This window comes from Petaurus breviceps, unplaced genomic scaffold (assembly GCF_028583685.1).
Source record: "Petaurus breviceps papuanus isolate PSGF00001 unplaced genomic scaffold, PetGlider_PUasm1.0 171, whole genome shotgun sequence".
Taxonomy (NCBI): Eukaryota; Metazoa; Chordata; class Mammalia; order Diprotodontia; family Petauridae; genus Petaurus; species Petaurus breviceps.
In genome coordinates, this window is record NW_027185754.1 from 22,257,914 (window position 1) to 22,278,641 (window position 20,728).

The window sequence follows — 20,728 nt, forward strand, 5'->3', positions numbered from 1 at the left end:
ATTCCTACTCAAACCCATCCTTCCTCCAACCTTTCCCACTCCTCCGAGGATACCATTACCCTTCTGTTCACTCACATTCACAACCTTGGACTCATCCTGGACATTGCCCTTTATCTCAACTCCCATATCAAACAAATTGCCAACTCTTGTTGATCCCATCTCAACAATATCTCTGGTATCTATCTCCTTCTCTTCACTCACACCCTATTCTGGTTCAGATCTAATCCAGAACCTCTTAACTGGACTAATTAGCCTCCCAACTTCCAATCTCTGCTTTCCACACAGCTGGCCAACTGATACATGATTTTATACCCCTCCTTCTTACATTTTTCTATGGTTCCTGATTACCTCTAGGAGAAAATACAAAATCATCTCTCTGGCACTGAGCGCTCTCAACAATCTGGCTCCTATCTAACCTTCCAGGCTTGTTTTACTTACTCTCCCTCCCACATTCTCTGTTCCTGTCGAACTGGTATACTTACACATGGCATTCCATCACATGTCTTCGTATCTTTCCCTACGTGTTCCCCAGTGTCCAGGATGTTTTTTCTTTTCACCTCCATATCAAAGAATTCCTAGCTTCCTTCAAAGCACAGCTTAGATGTCACCTCCCAATGAGATTCTTCCTTATCTTCTCACTATTATTAATGCTCTTTTTTTTGGAATTTCTTTTGTATTACTTTGAATATCTTATACACAAAGTAGTACATGTGTTATAGGTCCCCAGGAAAATGCAGGTAGCTTGAAGGCAGGTAGCTTTGAATATATGCCTTGCACATTGAAGTCACTCCATAGATACTTGGTGAATTGAGTTGTATCCACATCTCCAGCACAGAACATCTATATTTTCTTTTCTTTTCTTTTTTGCCTATTTGGAGGGGGGAAGGCAGGGCAACTGGGGTTAAGTGACTTGCCCAAGGTCACACAGCTAGTCAGTGTCAAGTGTCTGAGGCCGGATTTTAACTCAGGTCCTCCTGACTCCAGGCCAGTGCTCTAGTCACTGTACCTATATTTTCAGCTGCCCTACACCCATATTTTCAAATGGTTGCTAGATATTTCCACTCGGCCATACCACTGGCACCTTGGAGCTGACATGTCCAAAGTCAAACCTCTTCACACTAAATCTCCTTTTCCTTTTCCCGATTCCCTTTAATGCCAGTGCATTCTCTCTGAGATCACCTCTAACTTGTATTTTTTATATCTTGCTTTTACATTATTGTTTGCACGTGGACTTCTCCATTAGAATGTGAGCTCTCTGAGGGCAGGGACTATCTTCATCTTTCTTTATGTCCCTATAACTTGGCACAGTGCTTGGCATATTGTATCCACTTAATAAATGCTTCATGACTTATACCAATAACTAGCATTTATAATGCCTATTATGTGCCAGGCACTGTGCTAAATGCTTTACAAATATTATCTCATCTGATCCTCACAACAACCCTTTGAGGTAGGTGCTATCATCATTTCAATTTTATAAGAGAACTGAGGCAAACAGAATTTAAGTGACTTGCCCAAGGTCATACAGCTAGTAAGTGTCTGAGGTCAGATCTGAATCTAAGTTCAGTCTTCCTGACTCTATGCACTGTCCCTTGTAGCTGACTTGATTTACCATTTCAACGTTACCTCATGCTGTTAGGCTTTTAAAAAGAATTCTGAGCTTAACACCAAATAAAATAGACATTTCCTCCTATAAAGTAGAACAGAAAAGGGGATTGTACAAGAAATCATGAATTTCTTATTATTTCAGATTGCATTTTTTAAAACATAAAATAAATTCAACATGTAACTTTTAGAGTTGTCCTGCTTGCCTGTGATTCTTTCTGACCTCTCTTATGTTCTATTCTGTGCATTAAATTTTAAAATTAGTTTTTCCTCTTGCTTTCTTTTTTTTGTCTATACTATCACCAGTTCCTCTCTTCCTTCTACCTGCTAAATCACATTATCATTTTTTTATCCTAAATGTCCTCCAGTCACAATGATTGTTTGCTATTCATTGAACATTCCTTAGACTTTCTTGTCTCTAGGTACCTTTGCCATGCTGTTCCCTTAGCATCAAATGCCCTTCCTCCAGTCTACACCTATTAAAATCCTATGCAAAAAAAGAGAAAAGAAAAAACCCTATACATTTTCCAAGGCTCCTTAAATGCCCTCTTTCCTAAAGCCATCACTGACTCCCTAGGCATAAATAATTTTTTCTTTTCTCAATCACAAAATCTTAATATTGAAAAGGACTCGAGGCTATTTAAGCTTCCCCATAACTCAGCAGGGATCTTTTCTACACTCTCCCAATGGATGCTCATTCAACTATTATTGACAGTAGTACCCTATGATGTGGAACATACTACCTCATGAGAAAGTTCATTCTACTTTTGGACATCTTTGATCCTGATAATTAGCCCAAATCTCAATCTCTGCATTTTCCACTTATCCTAGTAAATATTTAACAACTGGCTCTTCAGGAAAAAAAAAGTACTGTATCAGGACACACTTTGAAGTTTAATCTTCATTCTTCACATTTCTCTAGCACTTTCTTAAGTTTTGACAATCGACAAAACAATAAATGAAGCCTTGCTTTGTAGCTTGCTGATTTCTGAAATGTAAATGCTCAAACTGCAAATTTAACAATCAGCAGCTGGGGCTGGCTCTAGTTGTACCAGAGTGCCCCTTTTTCTGCCCCCTGGGGCTAAGCAGAACAGACTTCCTCTTTCCATGACAACCCTATGAATACTTGAAGTCAGTGACCAAATCTTTCTTTAATCTTTACTTCTTCAGTTAAACACCCCCAGGTCCTTCCCAGTCATCCTTGTATGGTGCTCTGATGGCATTCACCCCATCTTATGCTGCTGTAGTTATTCGTGTCCTCCTTCTACTGTTTCTACCAACCTAGAAGCTTCCAAGGGGCAGGAACTGGACCTTCCTCATTTTCTCAGCTAGAGGCAGCCAGGTGGCTCCATGGACAGAGCATTGGGCTTAGAGTTGGGAAGATCTGAAATCAGACACTTGGTACTGTGTGACTCTGATCAAGTCCCTTAACCTTGTCTCAGTTTCCTTAACTTTACAATGAGGATAATAACAGCACCTATCTTACAGGATTGTTGTGAGGATCAAATTAGATAATATTTATAAAGCAATTAACAGCGCAATGGCATACAGTATGTGTCATATGAATGCTTACCCTCCCTCCCCTTTGCATCACCCCAGTCTACACACATAACCACACTATCAATGAATGAATGAGTGTAGGGTTATGCCATGTGGAGGTATCATAGGAAAGTGGAGGGAAATACTAATAAATTCAGTAACTTTCAGGAGAAAACGTATCAAATTCCAAGACAAAGGCTTTTTTTTTACATTAAAGTATTTAATTAGTGGAACAATCATTATCAATGTAACAAGCTGAAAAAATACAGCAACTTGAATACAAGACTGAGGTAACAAAATACTTCACCAAAACCAAAAGATGCCTCCCACACAGGGTTAAAGTTCAGAGGTTATTATGGGTAAGACAGTTCACAAGGGTTGTAGAAAGGCATTCCACCAATGGCATGCAGTGGTCTGCTGGAAAAGACAATCCCAAACAGTGCAACCATTTTCACAAGAAACCAATTAAAATATAGAAACTAATTTACAACTTACTATGAGGAGTAGGTAGGAACATGAAAAATACCATCTACATGATGCTTGTATGCTAAGTGGAAAACCATGCATTTTGGCACTAAATTCATAGGAGATTATGCAACATGAATACACACATAACCATTTCTTCTCTGGCACAGTCATAAAACATTTGAAAAAGTCATTCTGAGAATGGATAACCAGGTGGGCCTTCATAAAATTGACCTAGAATACATTATGGTCATACTCCTTGCTTAGTTGGGAAACACTTTTATTTTATCCATAGGCCTGATATGCAATATCATTTGCATAGAGGCTGTGAATTCACAGCAGAAGTGCCAGATGCTTGACACTGAAGAAAGCAGCCGCTGCTACCATACTCCCTCGCACTTGACTTGTACTTAACAGTATGGGATTCTTTTAGAAACGATGAGATAAGTACTAATGATGTTCCCATCCTGCTTGGTTTTGGATTTCCTTTGTATCATCGATGCTGCTAGTCTTGGCTGGTGTACAGGGTAACAGATTTCACTGCTGCAGAGAACTCCAATGCACTATTTCCCAATCTAATCTTAGCTAAGGTGAAGAAACAATTATTTAAGACCCTGTCTGATTCAAATCACTAAGGTACCAATACATCATTGTTTGATGGGTGTGGACTGGCATAGGTTACAAAAATTGGAATTGGGAGAACTGGGTTCATATCACGACTCTCTTACTTCCCACATCGCTCACTTTGGGTAAGCTCTGTCACCTCTCTAAGTCTCAGTTTCCTCATCTGTAAATAGGAGTGTATTAGATGAACTAGAGGATCTCTGGGAAGGTTTCCTTCAAGTTTGGACATTCTATGCATCTACAAGGATGCTCATTTCTCTTGTGAGGACGTGCACAGAATTTCTAACATTGTTGGTAGGAGGGACACATGTATTTTGTCATGGCAGATAAACATAGCCATGACAATTCATAGAATTCATAGAATAGCATAGTATCAGGACAATGGGATGTGGAAGGGATATTGGAGATTATCTAGCCAAACTGCCACACTTTACAGATGAGGAAAAAGAGACCCAGAGGGCTGAAATGACTTGTCCAAGGCTCCATAAGAATTTAATGGTAGAGTCAGAACTGAAACCCAGGTCTTACTCTCAGTCTAACGTTCTATATAAAAATCATTACAATGCTTTTGAAACAATCATTATTTCAAAGGGAATCACTATATTTGGAAGCTTAGGAGTTGCTACAAGATTTTATAGGTCCAAAAGAATGTTTTTTTGTTGTTTTTTTATTGTCACCTGCTGGTAACAGGGCTTCAGGAATTTGGAATCTACTTTTAGTGGGCTTCTGTAAATCATGTTACCTTTTCATGTCCATTTTTTTAACCCATCTGTAAAATGGTACCATTATAGACCCTTATGACTGTGAGACTTTTTGGAAATGGAAGGGAGCCTCAGGGAAGTGGAAGGGAGATGAGAGAATGATTTGTGGTCCTACTATGAAAGTAGCTATACAAATATAATTTGGGAAATAATGGATTTCTGGAAGCATAAAAAGACCATTTCCCAAACAAAATGTCATCATGGATTGTGGATCCTATGGTCCTGCAGTCTGGCAACCCACATTGTGGAAGTCCTGTCATCAGCATCAGCTTCTGTTGCCACAGGAGAGCTTAGATGGTGAGATCGACAACTAAGGACCTGGAGTCCTTCAGAGTCCGAATGGGGCCCACAGCCCAGTCAGACTCAGGATGACCAATCTCAAATTATGGAATCTCTTCCCCATAGAGGGCTCAGGCTTGCTTTTCAGACATAAAATCATGCAACAATTTCTCATTCTAGGTTTTATGCTTGTGGCATCTACAGAATGTATTCGGAAGAATATACATGTGTTTCTACATGGCAGGAATGTTAGCTTCAAGATTTTATAAGCATTGACAAACCAGAGATGTGTTAAAATATAGAAACGTTCCACAGCATGTTACTTTCAGTATCCTTTTACATACAGTCAAGTTCTGATTATCTCATTGGTGGATTGTCCATGACCAATAGTACATTTCCAGACTTGTTTTCTTCAATCCATCCAGCACACTCTGATTTGCCTCCCCTAATGCTCAGGGGAAAGTAAATGGATAATACTGCAGTTAAGGACTTAACAGAATCTTCAAGTTGGAAAGGACTTTAGAATATAGACTATTAAAACATAGAGTGTTCAAGCTGGAAGGGTTCTTAGAACATAGAATGTTAGAACATAGAATGTTACAGTTGAAAGGGACCTTAGAGGTCATTTAGTCCATCTAATTATATTTGCCTAAGAAAAATCATTTTTATTTTTGACCCAGACCAGTGATTTCATCAATGTGGGGGAAATCCTGGTATGGAAACTACCTCCACAAATGCAGATCAGCAACTTGTCTGTAATTTATAATCTTAGTTTCCTGGGACACTGGGAAGTCACATGACTTGCCCGTGGTCACAAAGATTATATGTGTAAGGGGCAGTACTTGAACCTGAGCCTTCTTGACTCCAAGGCTGGCTGTCTACCCACTACCCTGCACTCTCTCCCAAGGAAATCATTAGGACTCATAACAGAGCAGAGACCATTTCAACAGTCCTCCTCTGTTACTGTTGAGAATGGAATTGAGAATGGAATGGAACATCATAATGATAACAACACTAGCAAACTCTAGCTCACAACTATAGAGCACTTGTAAAATTTTACAAAATGCTTTCTTTACTCACAATAGCCCTGTGAGGTAGGCAGAGTCTGGCTTCTTCTTTCTCCATGACAATATTAACAAACATTTATAGAAAGGTTTCCCAGTTACAAAGTATTTCCATATCCATTATTTCACTTGTTCATCACAGCTGCTGTGTGTGGGAGACAAGGCAGGTGAGGCAGAGAGGGGAAACTAGCTTGCTTATAGTCATATATCTAGTAAGTATCTGGTCAAGACTAGAACTCAGGCCTTCTGACTCCTAGTCTAAGGGTGCTGCCCCTCCTTTTCCAGTGAATTCGTTCAAAATCTTGCTCTTTCTGAAAGGTCATCTTTATATTAAGCTTTTGGGTTTCATGGAATCTTTGAGTGGAAGGAATCTTAGAACACAAAATGGTAGAGTAGAACATAGAAAGACCTTAGAACGAAGATGGTTGGCACACAGATTGTTAAGATAGGAAAGTATTTTAAAGATCATTTGATCCAAACTGCTCATTTTATAGATGAAGAAACTGCAACCCAGAGGGGTCATGTAACTTGTCCAAGGTAACACTGATTTAGTACTTGAGTTGGAACCACAATCCAGGTCTCCAGACTCCCAATCCAATGTTCTCAACACTGTATTTTAGCTGCTTTTCTATTTGGATGCAGAGCAGTGGAAACTGAGAGTATCCCATATTTCCTTGCTTTAGAGAAAAGGTGGAGTTTTATAAACTTTCCAATTCATATAGCAATGCAAAGGAGGAAACCCCCCCCCGCCCCCCCAAAAAAACTGTTAACAAGTAGAGAGAGGACCATAGAGGATTGATAAGAAAGATTTGTAAATAGCATGTCAATTACCGGTATGCAAATCGTAACTTCTAAAATGCCTGGGGATGCAGACGATGGTTTTATTCCTTCAAATAGTTCAGGCTTTACTCCTGTAATCTTCCTCATAAATTAAGAAAAGCTTTGCTTAGCAAAGGCAACTTTTGGCACGACTCCCAGTATTCATGGGAACTTTGATTACTTTGGGAAGAGTGTAGTCTGGATTTCTGAGCTTTGGCTGTACTATCTTTTGAGATCAGTAGAAAGGAAGCCATGGGATTTTATGAGAAAGTAACAAGATTTCCTCTCACAAACGCATCAAAACTACTAAGGAGGATATAGATTGAGTTAGTTTTTCTTTTTTAAGAGCTGGAAGGGACCTTAGAGGCCATCAAGTCCAACCCATCTATTTTACAGATTATGAAACTGAGTCATGGAGAAGTTAAGTGACTTGTCCAAGGTCACGTAGCTAGTTAGCTAGCTAGCTAAAGCTAGACCTCCCTGACTCCAAGCTGAGTGCTCTATCCTCTGCACCATGCTGCCTCTCAAGATATATGATTACTGTCCTTGGGTATCCATCAGTCAGATATTTGTCAATTGAGGCAGCTAGGTGACACCATGGACAGAGTATGGGGCCTGGAGTTAGGAACGCCTGAGTTTGATTCCAGTCTCAGATTCTTATTAGCTGTGTGACTCTGGGCAAGTCACTTAACCCTGTTTGCCTCAGTTTCCTCATCTGTAAAACGATCTAGTGGCAAACCACTCTAGTGTCTTTGCCGAGAAAACCTCAAATGGGGTCACAAGGAGTCAGACACGACTGAAAACAACCAAATAACAAATCCACTGATGGTTGGTTTTTCATGTAGGTACGGCTTACTCCCCAGGGAGACTGCTATCTCTTAATGGGTACATTTGAATGCCCTCCCCAGTACCTGGTAAGTGAGGGAGCTAGAGATTCTAGGCCATTCAAAGACTGGCTAAAGGAGCTGGCCTGGAGAAGAGAAGGCTTGGGGGAACATACTCACTGCCATCACACATTTAAAAGTATTTTCATGGGATCATAAATTTAGAGTTGGAAGGGACCTTATGCATCACTGAATCAATCCCTTTCTCTTATGGCTGAAACAACTGCGGCCTTGGGTCCCGCACAGACAATGAACTGAAGGCCCAGCACTTGGACCCAGAGTCTCTAGCCCCAGATCTGATGCTCGTTCCACTCCATCACATTTCTTCTGTGGCTGAAGAGTAGAATTAGACTGGTTCTGCTTGGCTCCACAGGGGGGACGTCGGAGCAATGAGCAGAAAGAACAGAGAGGCAGATTTCAGCTCAGCAAAAGGAACTGAGCAATTCAAGGGAAAACTTCTTAACAAAAAGAACTGGTCAACAGTGGGCTGAATGCTCCTGGTGGCAGTGAGCCCCATCACTAGTGGGTTCAAATAGCTACCTCTAGGGGCTGCTGTCAGGGGGATTTCTCATCAGGTGTCACTTGGCACCAGATACCTCTGAATTCCTTCTAATTTTGAGATTCCATTACTTTGTCAAGAACACATTTAGAAATGGAATTTAGTAATGATTGATTAGCAAGTATGTAATGATTATCTCCTACATGCCAGCCCATGCTAGGATCTCAGGACGAGAATTTCAATAAGCAAAATTAAATTCTTTTATAAAAACCATCTCAATTGGATCTAAGTATGATATATTTATTTGGTATGTACACATATATGAATGCTTTGTTTTGTATGTATTTTGTACATATATGTGTGTGTATAAATATATATATATATATATGTACAGGTTGTCTTCTCAATAGAATATAAACTCCTTAAGTACTAATTGATTTTTGTCTTTGTGGCTCTAGTGCCTAGCACACTGTGAAGTGAATAGTGACATTTAATAAATGTTTATTGATTGACTGATTCCTTTTGGAATTTTTATAACTTTATCACCAATTCATTTATATACATTGTTTTAAGGGGAAAAAAAGTAACCTGCCCAGAACACTGTAAACAGATTGAGAAAATTGAAAATATGTGGGGTATGACTCAGTAAGTTCAGAAGTCTCTTCTCCTCTACCCATCTGCATAACTTCTAGCCCCTTTCTGATTCAAGCAGAGCTTATAAATTCTTGTTAGGTCTCTAAGAATCTGCACACTATGATGAAACGCTGAAGTGTGACTTTCAAAGAATAGACTATGCCTGCATTCAAGGGAAAGTCTAGCTAAGAGGCTTGCCAATAGCTTGTTGGTCACCAGGTGATGAATTCTTTAGTTACAGCAACCCATGAAACTAAGAACAATACAATGGGTCTATGTGACCCTCGTTCATTTCTGTAATGATGGAGGCAGAATAGTGGGAAAAGGGGCAGGAGGTGATAAAAATGACAGGTGGCAGACCATTTTGAAAAATAAATTTAAGTACTGGTGTTCTGAGTGTAAGATCTTTAAGTCAGACACACTATTGGAGATAACAAATATAAAGTCATTTGCAAATTGTAGAGTGCTACATAAATGCTAGCTATTGAACAATATCAATATTTATACTTTTACTATAAATAAAATCAGAAGACAAATGAATTTGACTACTTGACACGGTGATGGTTCACAGGTTCCCCTTGAATGGGAAAATAAAGGAGTTAGAATTGGTTTCCTCATAAGCAGTGTCATTTCTGCAGACCCTTGGTTATCTCATTTTGAAGGGCTTGTGATGAGCAGAGGCAAAAAGACCACCATGAAGAGAACTGCAGGTTATCAGCATTACCTGATGCAAAGGATAAAGTTGTGTAGAAGTTCTATGAGGAATGTAGCAAAACCATTCAAATCAAGCTAATACTGGTACTTGGTGACTTCAAGTGGTCATTGTGGAGGTCAGTAAACATATGATGGGCAATATGGTTCAGGTTATTAAATGAATGAAGCTAAATGCATGTAGACTATACTCATAACTGTGTGACATGAATATTTTCCTTAAGACTCAGAAGGCATTAGATATGGTAAGCAACAAACATTACAAAAATGAATATCTATATTTAAGACTATATCTTAATGGGCAGAAACAAGTGGTTACCTGTGACATTGTTATTTGAATCAGTTTTCTATGTGCAATTAGATCATCAATACCAAATTAGAAAAAAAGATAAAAGTGAGAAAGAGATACTCTGTGCAAATACCTCAGCTTTAGCCTGACCTATTCAAACAAACTACTGAGACTAAAGAAGGGGAAATAGATAAAGGAAAAGACATTTCTATTGACTTTTACCATTTTCTGTGAAAAAAAAATTTGCTTATGCTCATGTTAAACAATTTTCACAATGAGGAGGTAGAGTCCAAAAACACATTAGTCAGTAAATACAAGATCTCATCACAAAGTAGAGAGACACTGCATTTAAAGGCAACAGTAGTATAGAATATAAACTCATTTATGAAATCCCATGGAGGAGGAGAGTGGAAGAACACAAGTAGCACCTCCTTACAAAAACAATAAAAAGAACTAGAAGGGGAAAACATGTCTGAAAAGTTGGCCATGAGACCTGGTATAATGTGAGTTTCTGAGCAGTGGGGACATTTTATTTTTGGTTTTGTATTCCTAATGCCTAGCACACTGTCTTGCACATAGTTTTTAGTAAATGTTTATTGAATTGAAGTAAGTTGAACTAAACTAGAATATATGAAGAGTGTTTAAAGATGAAGCTACAAGGAAGAAAACTGACAAAAACTACAACAGATCTGTTAGCATTTCTACAACAAACTATTTTAAAAACATAATTGATGACTTTGGAGCATTAGATTTTGACTCTATTCTTTTAATCCCTGATATGCTATATAAGAAGTAGGATGGCCCTAAAGAAGATAAAGATGGGACAAATAATTATAGGACAATAACCACACATAAAAGAAATCCATGCTGGAAGCAACATGATTTTGAAAGCACTGAGTGACTGATTTTAAAAATAATTGAAAAGGGGAAGATGTCAAATGATTGGGAAAAATTATGGACAGCATTGTTGCCAAAAAAGACAATTTAGCTGTGAAAAGCTTTTTATCCATATACTAAGTTTTCACTACATGAGATTGACCTATACTTGTATAAAAATTCTCTTTGTTGGGAATATGAGAAGGGAACAGACAGATTTTCTCAAATGATTTTCTATAGCAGATTTCATCTTCACAGCCACATAATTGAATAAAAAGTATAGAGAATGCAGGATCATACTGTTTATTGATGATATAAAAATGATTTGATTTGGTAGAGTAAAATAACCTTAAGAGCTCTTTTCCCAAAAGGTTTCTCCAATGGATATGTTAAAAATCACACAAAATTCATTAATGGATTCATACACAGATCTAATTTTGTTCAAGGATTCTCCAACTGCCAGTATTAAAAAAGGCAGAAAACAGGGAGATGTGTGCTCACCAAAGGTTCTTCCAATGAGGGATTCCCTATAGATCTTGAGGTATCCCCCAAAGGCTCCCGTTTGCAGATAACATTGTGCTGATTCTATCAGTTTCCACACAACTTCTTCAGTGATACTTAAGACCACTCAAAATAGATAAGTTTAATTGTCTACACAAAAAGTATCAACAAATGGATAAAGAATGCCCATTATCCAAATTCTGACTTGGCATTGATGAACAGTTCCTTGTGTTAGTCCATTAGTACCATACAGCTCAGATGAGTACTACACATGGATGTCGAACTGGGTCTAAAATTGCAAGGGAAGAAGAAAGAAGGCTGGGTTGGATTTGGAAATTCTACCATGTTTTCAATGGAGGCTCTTTGATACAAAACCTTATTGTTATAATACTAATATTCTTCTGGTGAAACTACATGGTAGGGAATCAAAGAATACTATAATTTCTGAAGAATCAATCCAACGAACCCCCCACAATGGAAAGATGCATGTTGAGTTTAAATGATGATTTTTGTACAAGAGCATTTTTGTAGATATCATCCAGGAAAAATAGGGTCAGAAAAGGAGGTGGACTGGTTAGGTAGTGAGACCTAGAGGAAGGCATTTAGAGCTTTCAAAGAAGATTTTTTGAATAGAAATCACTCAGGATTAATCAATTCACATTTGTTAAGTGCCTACTAAGGCCCTCCATCTACCAGTTCTGGGCATTTTATCTGCCTGGAATGGTCTCCCTCTTCATAATTGCCTACTGTTTTTCTTCAGGTCCCTCATAAAATCTCACTTTCTGCAGAAAGCCTTTCCCTACCCCTTTTAATTTTAGTGCCTTTCCTCTGTTAATTATTTCCTATTTATCCTGTATATAGCCTGTTTGTATATATTTGCTTGCTCTTTGTCTTCCCCATTAGATTGTAAGCTTCTTGAGAGCAGGGACTGTCTTTTGCCTCTTTTGGTATGGTGAATTAATGGACTGAAAGCTTATCTTTGAGTGAGGAAGATCAGTGTTTGTGTGACCCCGGGCAAGTCACTACTCAGTGCTCTGGTAATGCGTACTGGCAGAAGGCATTTTCTCATAAGGAATTTCTTATCCTAGGCCCTGGTCCTTTCCTTATTCCCTAAGTGTACCAAGTGCTCTCCCAGTTGCTGAGGGGTTAAAAAACAAAAACAAAGTGGTCCCTGACCTCAGAGAGTTTATATGAGAAGGCACAGCTGGATTGCAATCTGTACCATTAGAGAGAGGAGATCTGCACTAATGAGGTCACAGATTCAATTCAATAAACATTTATCAAATAAGATTGAGAGTTTTGTGCCAGGCTTAGCACATATTAGGTCCTTAATAAGTGCTTATATACCCTTCCCTTTGTACATGCCTTCTATGTGCCAGGCACTATGTGCTAGGCATAGACAACACAAGACAAAAAATGGATCCTTGAAGTGTTCAATATTTCAATGGATAATATTTCATTAATGTGTACTTTTCCTTTGCTGATATGGATGTCAGCTCTTCATTTCTTAATAATTATAATAATAGCTAGCATTTATATAGGGCTTTAAGTTTGCAAAGTGTTTTATATTATTATCACATAATAAAGATAATTTTACAAATGTGCAGCCCCATACATTAATTAGTTGGTGTCCCACCTTCTAGGCATGAGCCTCTCTGTACTTAGGCTGGATAGAGAATCATGGAAATCTCACAGCTAGAAGGTAATTCAGAGGTTACATGGCACAGGCTAAACCTGAAGCAAGAATCCCATGGACAACATCCTTTGAAGGGAGCATCCTCCCTCTGTGTAAAGACCTTCAGTGGTCTGGAATTCACGGCCTTCTGAGGCAACCTATTCCACTTCTGGAAAACTCTCATTGTTAAGAAGTTTTTCTGTCTTTCTGACACATCCATTTCTTTCAGCTCTGTTTTCTTGACCTGAGGAAAAAATCAGTCATTTTTCTCATCCATAGGACAGTCCACATGTGCATATGCTATGTTCTTCTCTTCTTCAGATAGTCCCTCAGAAAGACCCCAAAGTCCATCAACCAGGCCTGGTTCGCCATGGTCTTCATCCCCTTCTTCAACCTGGCCACTCCTCTGTGTGCACCTCATGAATTGAAAACCTTGTATTTCAAACCTATTCAACTTTACCCCTTATACAAGTTGCAGGGATTTCATTACATTTTTAAAAGCCATTTAAGGGTGTCATTAACAAGACTGACACAGAAATTTAGAAAATTAACCTTTCAAAAACTCACCATGGAGACAAAATAAACAATTTAGATTTTAAATTTAAAAAAATCTATCAAATTAAAGCATTTTTCAATACACCTACAAGACTGCATGTTCCTGGTGGACAGGAAAACATCCTAGCTCATTCTTCTTTGTATGTCCCTAGAGTTTGACAAAGGGCCTCTCATTCAATAAGTTCAGTATGTATTCAATGAATGAAAAAAAAAATTAGACCAGGAGACATATCATAGGAAAAAAAAATCTGTCCTGTGATGGGAATAGTTCCCCTAACAGAGGGCTTGGTTTATCATCCCGTGACCTAGTGGAGGCTTCTGGGCCCCTGTTGCCTTTCCTCAGGGCTCACTGCCTCATGGGTCCTCAGAATGTGGGTCTGTGAATTTGCCAGGGCTGCTTTGGAATACTTGGCAGGCAGGATTCCGGGAGATCCCAGGCAGGTCTCAGTGTCATTCAGCTGACCTGACTAATCAAAACCCCAAACACATCAACTATGGCAGTGCAGATGGGTGAGCAAGATGTTTAGCCCAACAGGGGCCAAGGTGGCCCTGCTGGGAAAAAGGCCCACCACTGTTGTCACCCCAAGGGCTACTCCTTTGACTCTCCTTTCTCAGCCTCTCTGTAGCTGCCTCTCATTTCTCCAAAGCCTCAGCCAACTGGGACAGTTGGAGAATAGCTTTTTAAACTCCTTTTTTAGCACAAAGGGCAAAGTAAAGGTGAACCCCAAAGTGTCCCCAGACCCTGCACAGGAAAGGGAATGGGTCAAAAACAGCTCATTTTCTGGGGCTGGGCCCTGACTTGGAAGACCTGACGATAATAAGGCTCCACGGACACCAAGTCAGAGGGAGTTTGAGATGCCCCAGGGAGCAGGCTTTGCAGAGGAATAGCACCCATAGTCAAAGAAAACAATATGCGATTTAAGGCATTAATTGTGTATAGTTAGAGAACCCAAGGGGAACATTAAACCAAAATGAATTAAAACCTTGATGATCAAAGAATTGCAGAACCTCAGAGTTGGAACAGATCTCAGGGGCATCTTGTCTAACTCAATACTTGAATAAGAATCCTCTCTGTACAGTGCAACAGCTTAGAGACCTCCAGTGGTTAACTCTTACCTTACCTGGACAGTGCTGTAATGTAAGTCTAAAAAGCAGCTCCTTCCAACCAAATGAAGTGAGTTAGGTTGCAAATCTGGTGCCAAAATACATGTTTCCCAAATAGCTCACACACGGTGGAAATGTCTGGGTAGTGTGTGTGTGTGTGTGTGTGTGTGTGTGTGTGTTGTTATACAAAATCAGAGGCAGCCACATTGCTAAGCAACTCAGTGCACTTAGGTTATAAAAATGTTGTTCCATGACGTCTACTCTAATGGACACTTTGCAGCAAGTGAACGACTGCCTGTTGTCTTTGTGCATTAGAAAGAATTGAAAACCCAACATGGGCTAAATGTTCTTCAGTCACAGAAAGCAGCTTCGCCATAAAAAGGACTGTTTATAAAAGGACAGGCAAAGGATGGGATGCCTGGTCTATGGTCCAGCAATTGTCCAGGGTTATTGGTGGCCACAAGTTAGCCCAGGATCTGTGGGTCCTGCAGCAGAGTTCAATGGTTTCTTAGAGCTAGTAGGAATGAGGAAGTCACTGCATGGGACACTCATGCGCTCATCAGAATCACTTTGAAGTTGCACAGCTGAGTGTGGTATGATACTATCAGGCAGCTGGTGCCCAAAGAATGATCTTCTCTAACTGTGTGTGTGTGTGTGTAGGTTTCCTCCATCCTGCAGTTTGGCACTTTTGTGTCACACCAAGCATTGTGCAGCTGCTTATTCGAATGACATAAGGTTAGTAGGTACCTGAAAAAAAAAAGTACATCATTATAGAAGTCTTTGAAGAAAGGATTATGAGGTTTCTTAAGATCTCAGAGCTAGAACGAGTCTCAGGAGGCCTTTGGTCTGAGCTGGAATCCCCTTTAATTCTATCCCAGAAGTGAAGGGGTTGTCCATTTTTAGCTCCCCACCTTCGAATGAGAGAGAACCACTATCTCACAGTGAAGCTTAACTGCAGGGCCATAAACTCTAAAAACTGATAAATGTATATCAATATGATAGCTTTTAAATAATCTGGTGTATTTTATTTTATTCATTTAAAATAGTGTTGTAAAAGGCTTTACCAGGTTGTCAAGGGATTCCTGATCAAAAAAATTAAATTAAATTAAGGACTCTTACAGAGACAGTACATTTTCCTTTTGGAAAATACTGATTGTTAGGGAAGTTTTTTTTTCATTTCAAGACAAAATCTGTCTTTCTGAAACTTGAAAACTTGGAACCACTGTTTATTTTTCTGCCCTCCAAGGTCAAACAAAAAAGTCTTTCTTCCAAATGGCAGTGCTCCAAATAGAATACGTGAAAGCAGAATAGCATTCTATATGAATAAGATATAGCCATGTGAGGAAATCTAGAAACTTAAGGAAGGAAGTAGGATGGATGATCTTTGGGTAAAGATCTTTCACAAGGGAAAAAAAGAAGTGATATTGTCAAGAGAGTATACTACATACCATCTCTACAGAAGAAGGATACGGATAAGTTATTCTGCTAACATCATGAACCCGGCATGGGAGTATGAAATAATAGTGATGGGAGACTTTTACTCGTTAGTCAGTATATAAGCATGTATTAAATGACAAAGAAAAGTAAAAGCATGGTGTGTGTCTTCAAGAAGCTCATATTTCAATAAGGGAGAAATCATGCAAATAAATGTATATAGAAGTTGTACAGAAATCTGTTATATAGAGATAATCTCAGAGAGAAGGCTCTAAGGGGGGGGAGGGGAAGGTTTCTTTTAAAAGGTTGGATTTCAGCTGAGTCTTGAAGGGAGTCAGGGAAGCCAGGAAGAGGAGAAGAGGAAGAAGAACATACCAAGCAGGGGGGATGCAGCCAAGTAAAAGGCTCAGAGTCAGGAAGAGGAGTGCTATGGTCAAAGAATAGCAAGGAAACCAGTATTGCTGGATCACAGAAAATCACTTGGATGGGCAGCTATGTAGATGGACTGGAGTGGGGAGAGACTGCAGGCAGGGAAATCGAGAGGCTGTTTTAATGGTCCAGCTGTGAGGTGATGAGAGGCACAGGGGTGGCAGCTGAGTGAGTGAAGAGAAAGGGATACGTGTGTGTGTATATATATATATATATATATGTGTGTGTGTGTGTGTGTGTGTGTGTGTGTGTATATGTATATATATATACACACACACGTAGATAGACATAGATATAAGTAAAAATATGCACACATAATATAGATGTGTATATTTATATTTTTATATAAATATATACTTACATAGTATACATATATATATATACATGTGTATATAACCACATTTACGTGTGTGTGTGTACACACACAATTTGTGAAGTGCCTACTGAGAGCCAGACACTGTGCTATATGCTGCAGAAACAAAAAAAGGGGGGGAGGAAGCCAGTCCCTGCCCTCAAAGAGTTTATAATCTAATGGGAGAGATTAATATGCAAACAAATGCATACCAAGCAATATACAGGATAAATAGGAGATAATTAGCAGAGAGAGGATACTGGAATTAAGAGTGATTGAGGAAAGCTTCCTATAGAAAATGCAATTTTAGTTGGAACTGAAAGGAGAGGTCAGTAGAGACAGCATTCCAGGTATGGGGGACAGTTACACATACACACACATACATGTGTGTATATGTATATATGTACAAATACATATGAGAAGTAGAAATAATAAGACTTGACAATAACTGGATATGTGGGGTGAGTGTAAGAGAGGAACAGAAGACAATACCAACGTTTCAAGCCTGAGTGACTAGGAAAATGGTGGTGCCTAAAGTAGTAATAGGGGAATTTGGAACAGGGAAGAGTTTAGATGGAAAAGACAATCAATACTATCCATAATCTCCTGCCAAAAGCAAGGAATTTTATAGAAGAATCCAGAAGTTGGATTGTATGACACAGAGAGTTATTCTGGGAATGATTTGACCAACAGGGGTGGATGATTGTTAAGAGCATAAATAATAAGAAACATGGAAGACAGTGAGTTCAAGAAATAGAAAGGATCACAGAAGATAAAAAGGACAATTTTAATTTCATAAAATTAAAAACTTTTTGCACAAACAAACCCAATACAACTAAGATTAGAAAGGAAGCAGTTAACTGGGAGAGAAAACTCTTTGTAGGAAATTTCTCCCATAGAAGTCTCATTTCCAAAATATATAAGGAATTGATTCAAATTTTTAAGACTAAGAGCCATTACTCAATTGATAAATGGTTGAAGAATATGAACAAATAGCTGTTAATTGAAGTAACCAAAATGAAAAAAAAAATGTTCCAAATCACAATTGTCTGGTGAAGTAGGTGCAATTATCATCTCCCATTGTACAGGTAAAGGAAATAAAAATTAAATGACTTGCCTAGGGTCACACATCTAGTAAGGGCTTGAAGCAGAATTCAAACTCAGGTCTTCCTGACTCCAAGTACAGTATTCTCTCCAACATTCCATTTTGTCCTCTCAATACTGGCAATCTTAAAGATCGACAAGTGGATGATGCTAGTAATAGAGTCAGAGGAAACCTCACCTGACCTGGTATGTACAAGATTTTGATCACAGACTCTCAGACTTGGAAGTGATCTCAGAAGCCATCAAGACAAAGAAACTAGTAGCAATGGTAGAGTGAGCACTGTTTATTTGATGAATTTCTCAAATGTGAAAAGGTAGGATGGAAACTTCATTTCTGGAGATCATTCAAAACAAGATTAAAAAAAACCTCCTTTGGGTTTTTTAAGTCTTCTGCTGGGGCTACCTCACTTCTGAATAATTTTTCAACTTTTATTTTCTACATTATCTGTGAAGCTGGATAGAAAACATTTCAAAGTTCATAGACAATGAGACTGAGCATGTAGGTGAACATCTCTGCAAATAATTAGAAAGACTATTCTCCCTTCCCCCACTACAACAACCAGTTCTTTTCTATTTTGCTTAGGCATAGGTTTGGCCTTAATCTGAGTTCTTAACTTGAGGTTCACACTTCCTTTTTCAATCCCCACCTGAAATCATTGTAAGATTTCATAGGTTCTTAGAACTTGTATGGGAAAAAATGACTAATTTTTTTACTAATTTTACTATTCTTCTTCAAACTAGAATTTAGTATTTCCTTCGATTAATAATTTTTTTGAAAAAAAATTATTCTGAGAAGGGGCCCATAGACTTCCCCAGACTGTCAAAGGGACTCTATGTCACAGAAAGGTTAAAAACCTCTGATACAGATTCTTTGAAAGGCTTAGATACAAATACCATCAACATTTATTTAAATGTATGAATGTTTGGGATAAAGGAGGCTATAGTTTCATCCCTGTACTGCTAGCACACCCGCCTACCTGCTAATCATCTACCTATCTAATCACAAAATGACAAAGACATTGAGAAAACTTAGTGGGGTTAAGATAGGATTCTGATTTTAACCTTCGGTCAGCCACTTCCCATCAAAGGCCTTTCCTTCTGGAAAGAGAAATTGTATTAGAGGATTTATAGCTGTCAGGGCCTTTAGATATTAACTAGTCCAAACACCTCATTTTAAAGAAGGTAAAGAGGACCAAAGGCTTAGGAAGTAAACTCTTCTGGTCTTGTTCAAGTAGCAAATAGCAGAGTTTGGATTCAAATCCAGGTGTGTAGACTCCAAATCTAGGACTCGCTAGTCTGGATTTTAGCTTAGTTCTGGAAAGTGTCACATGGAAACAGTCAAGAACTATGACCTGGAAAGAACTCTGAAGCTAGGTATAAATCCCAGCTTCCTCCTCCTTACTACCTCTGTGATCAAGAGTAAGTCACTTTATATGTCTGGGCTACAATTTCTTCTTCTGTAAAATAATGGGGTTGGATTAGATAGATAATCTTGAAAATTCATTCACTATGTTCTATGTTCCAATATCCTAAAGTCACCTCCAACTATAGAATTCTATATTCAGTGGTTCCCTTCTTTATTTTTTTTCTGTGTTCTAATGTTCTAAACAGCCTATGTTCTAAAGGTCTCTCCTGCTTTAAAATTCTTTGTTCTAAGGTACCTTCCAGTTCCACATTGAGGGGAGAGCTCTAATAGTATCACAGCTAGCATGCTCTGGGAACACAGAGGGTCTTGGTAATGACTGACTCCCAAAGGTTGTCCTCGTCTAGGACCCTACTGAAGTCAATGATGCACCAATGAAAATCCTGCTGACCTTACCTGAGGCCTGTTGCTTTTACATGCATCATCCAAGTGCTTGTGCCACAGTATTGCGTGCAATCTGGAGCCAGTCTGAAACTTGTAAACATTGCCTACCACATTAAAGAAGTTGTCAGGTTAGAAAAGGGTTAAACATAAAGGTCTTAAAGTTAAAATTAACATAAAGTGACAGATGGAGCTAGATAACCTAAGTGATTAGATAGAAAAAGGAAGTGACTCAGCCAGTCAATAAATATTTATTAAGCACCTACTATGTGCCAGACCCTACTAAGTGCTTGTATCCTTGATACAAAGAAAGGCAAAAGACAGCCCCAGCTCTCAAGAAACTCCTGGTTCAGTGGAGGAACTAACATGCAAATAACCATGTACCAGCTATAGACAGGAGAAAGTGGAGATATTCAATAGAGGGATCAAGAAAGCCTTCCTAGAGAAAGCAGGGTATCAGGCGGGACTTGAGGGAAACCAAGGAGTCTAGTGAGTATGGGAAAAGTTCATAGAAAACAGAGGCAGGGCCACAGACCTCCCTGCCCCCTTCTAGTTGGACCTGAGTCCTTTATCCCCAGGTACGGTAATGATGGAGTGCTCAGGGCTATTCTCCTAGATCTGAGCCAAAAGCACCCCACTGGGGGCCAGTTTTTCATTACCTGTGATTCTCCTTCCTCATCTCATTAAATGAGGCCAGCTTCCAGTTTCCTCATATTATCCAC

General features: G+C 39.0%; 1 protein-coding gene across 1 annotated transcript in view; it reads right to left on the reverse strand.

The window, feature by feature from the left end:
* Positions 1-3,343: 3,343 nt before the first annotated feature.
* Positions 3,344-20,728, reverse strand: part of RALGPS1 (Ral GEF with PH domain and SH3 binding motif 1) — a 624,901-nt gene continuing 607,516 nt past the window's right edge. Inside the window, exons 18-19 of the mRNA XM_069082706.1 lie at positions 20,022-20,113; positions 3,344-15,630 (exon numbers count right to left, since the gene is read on the reverse strand). Coding sequence (XP_068938807.1) covers positions 15,601-15,630; positions 20,022-20,113 — 122 coding nt within the window. The 3' untranslated portion in view covers positions 3,344-15,600. The remainder of the gene's footprint in view (positions 15,631-20,021; positions 20,114-20,728) is intronic.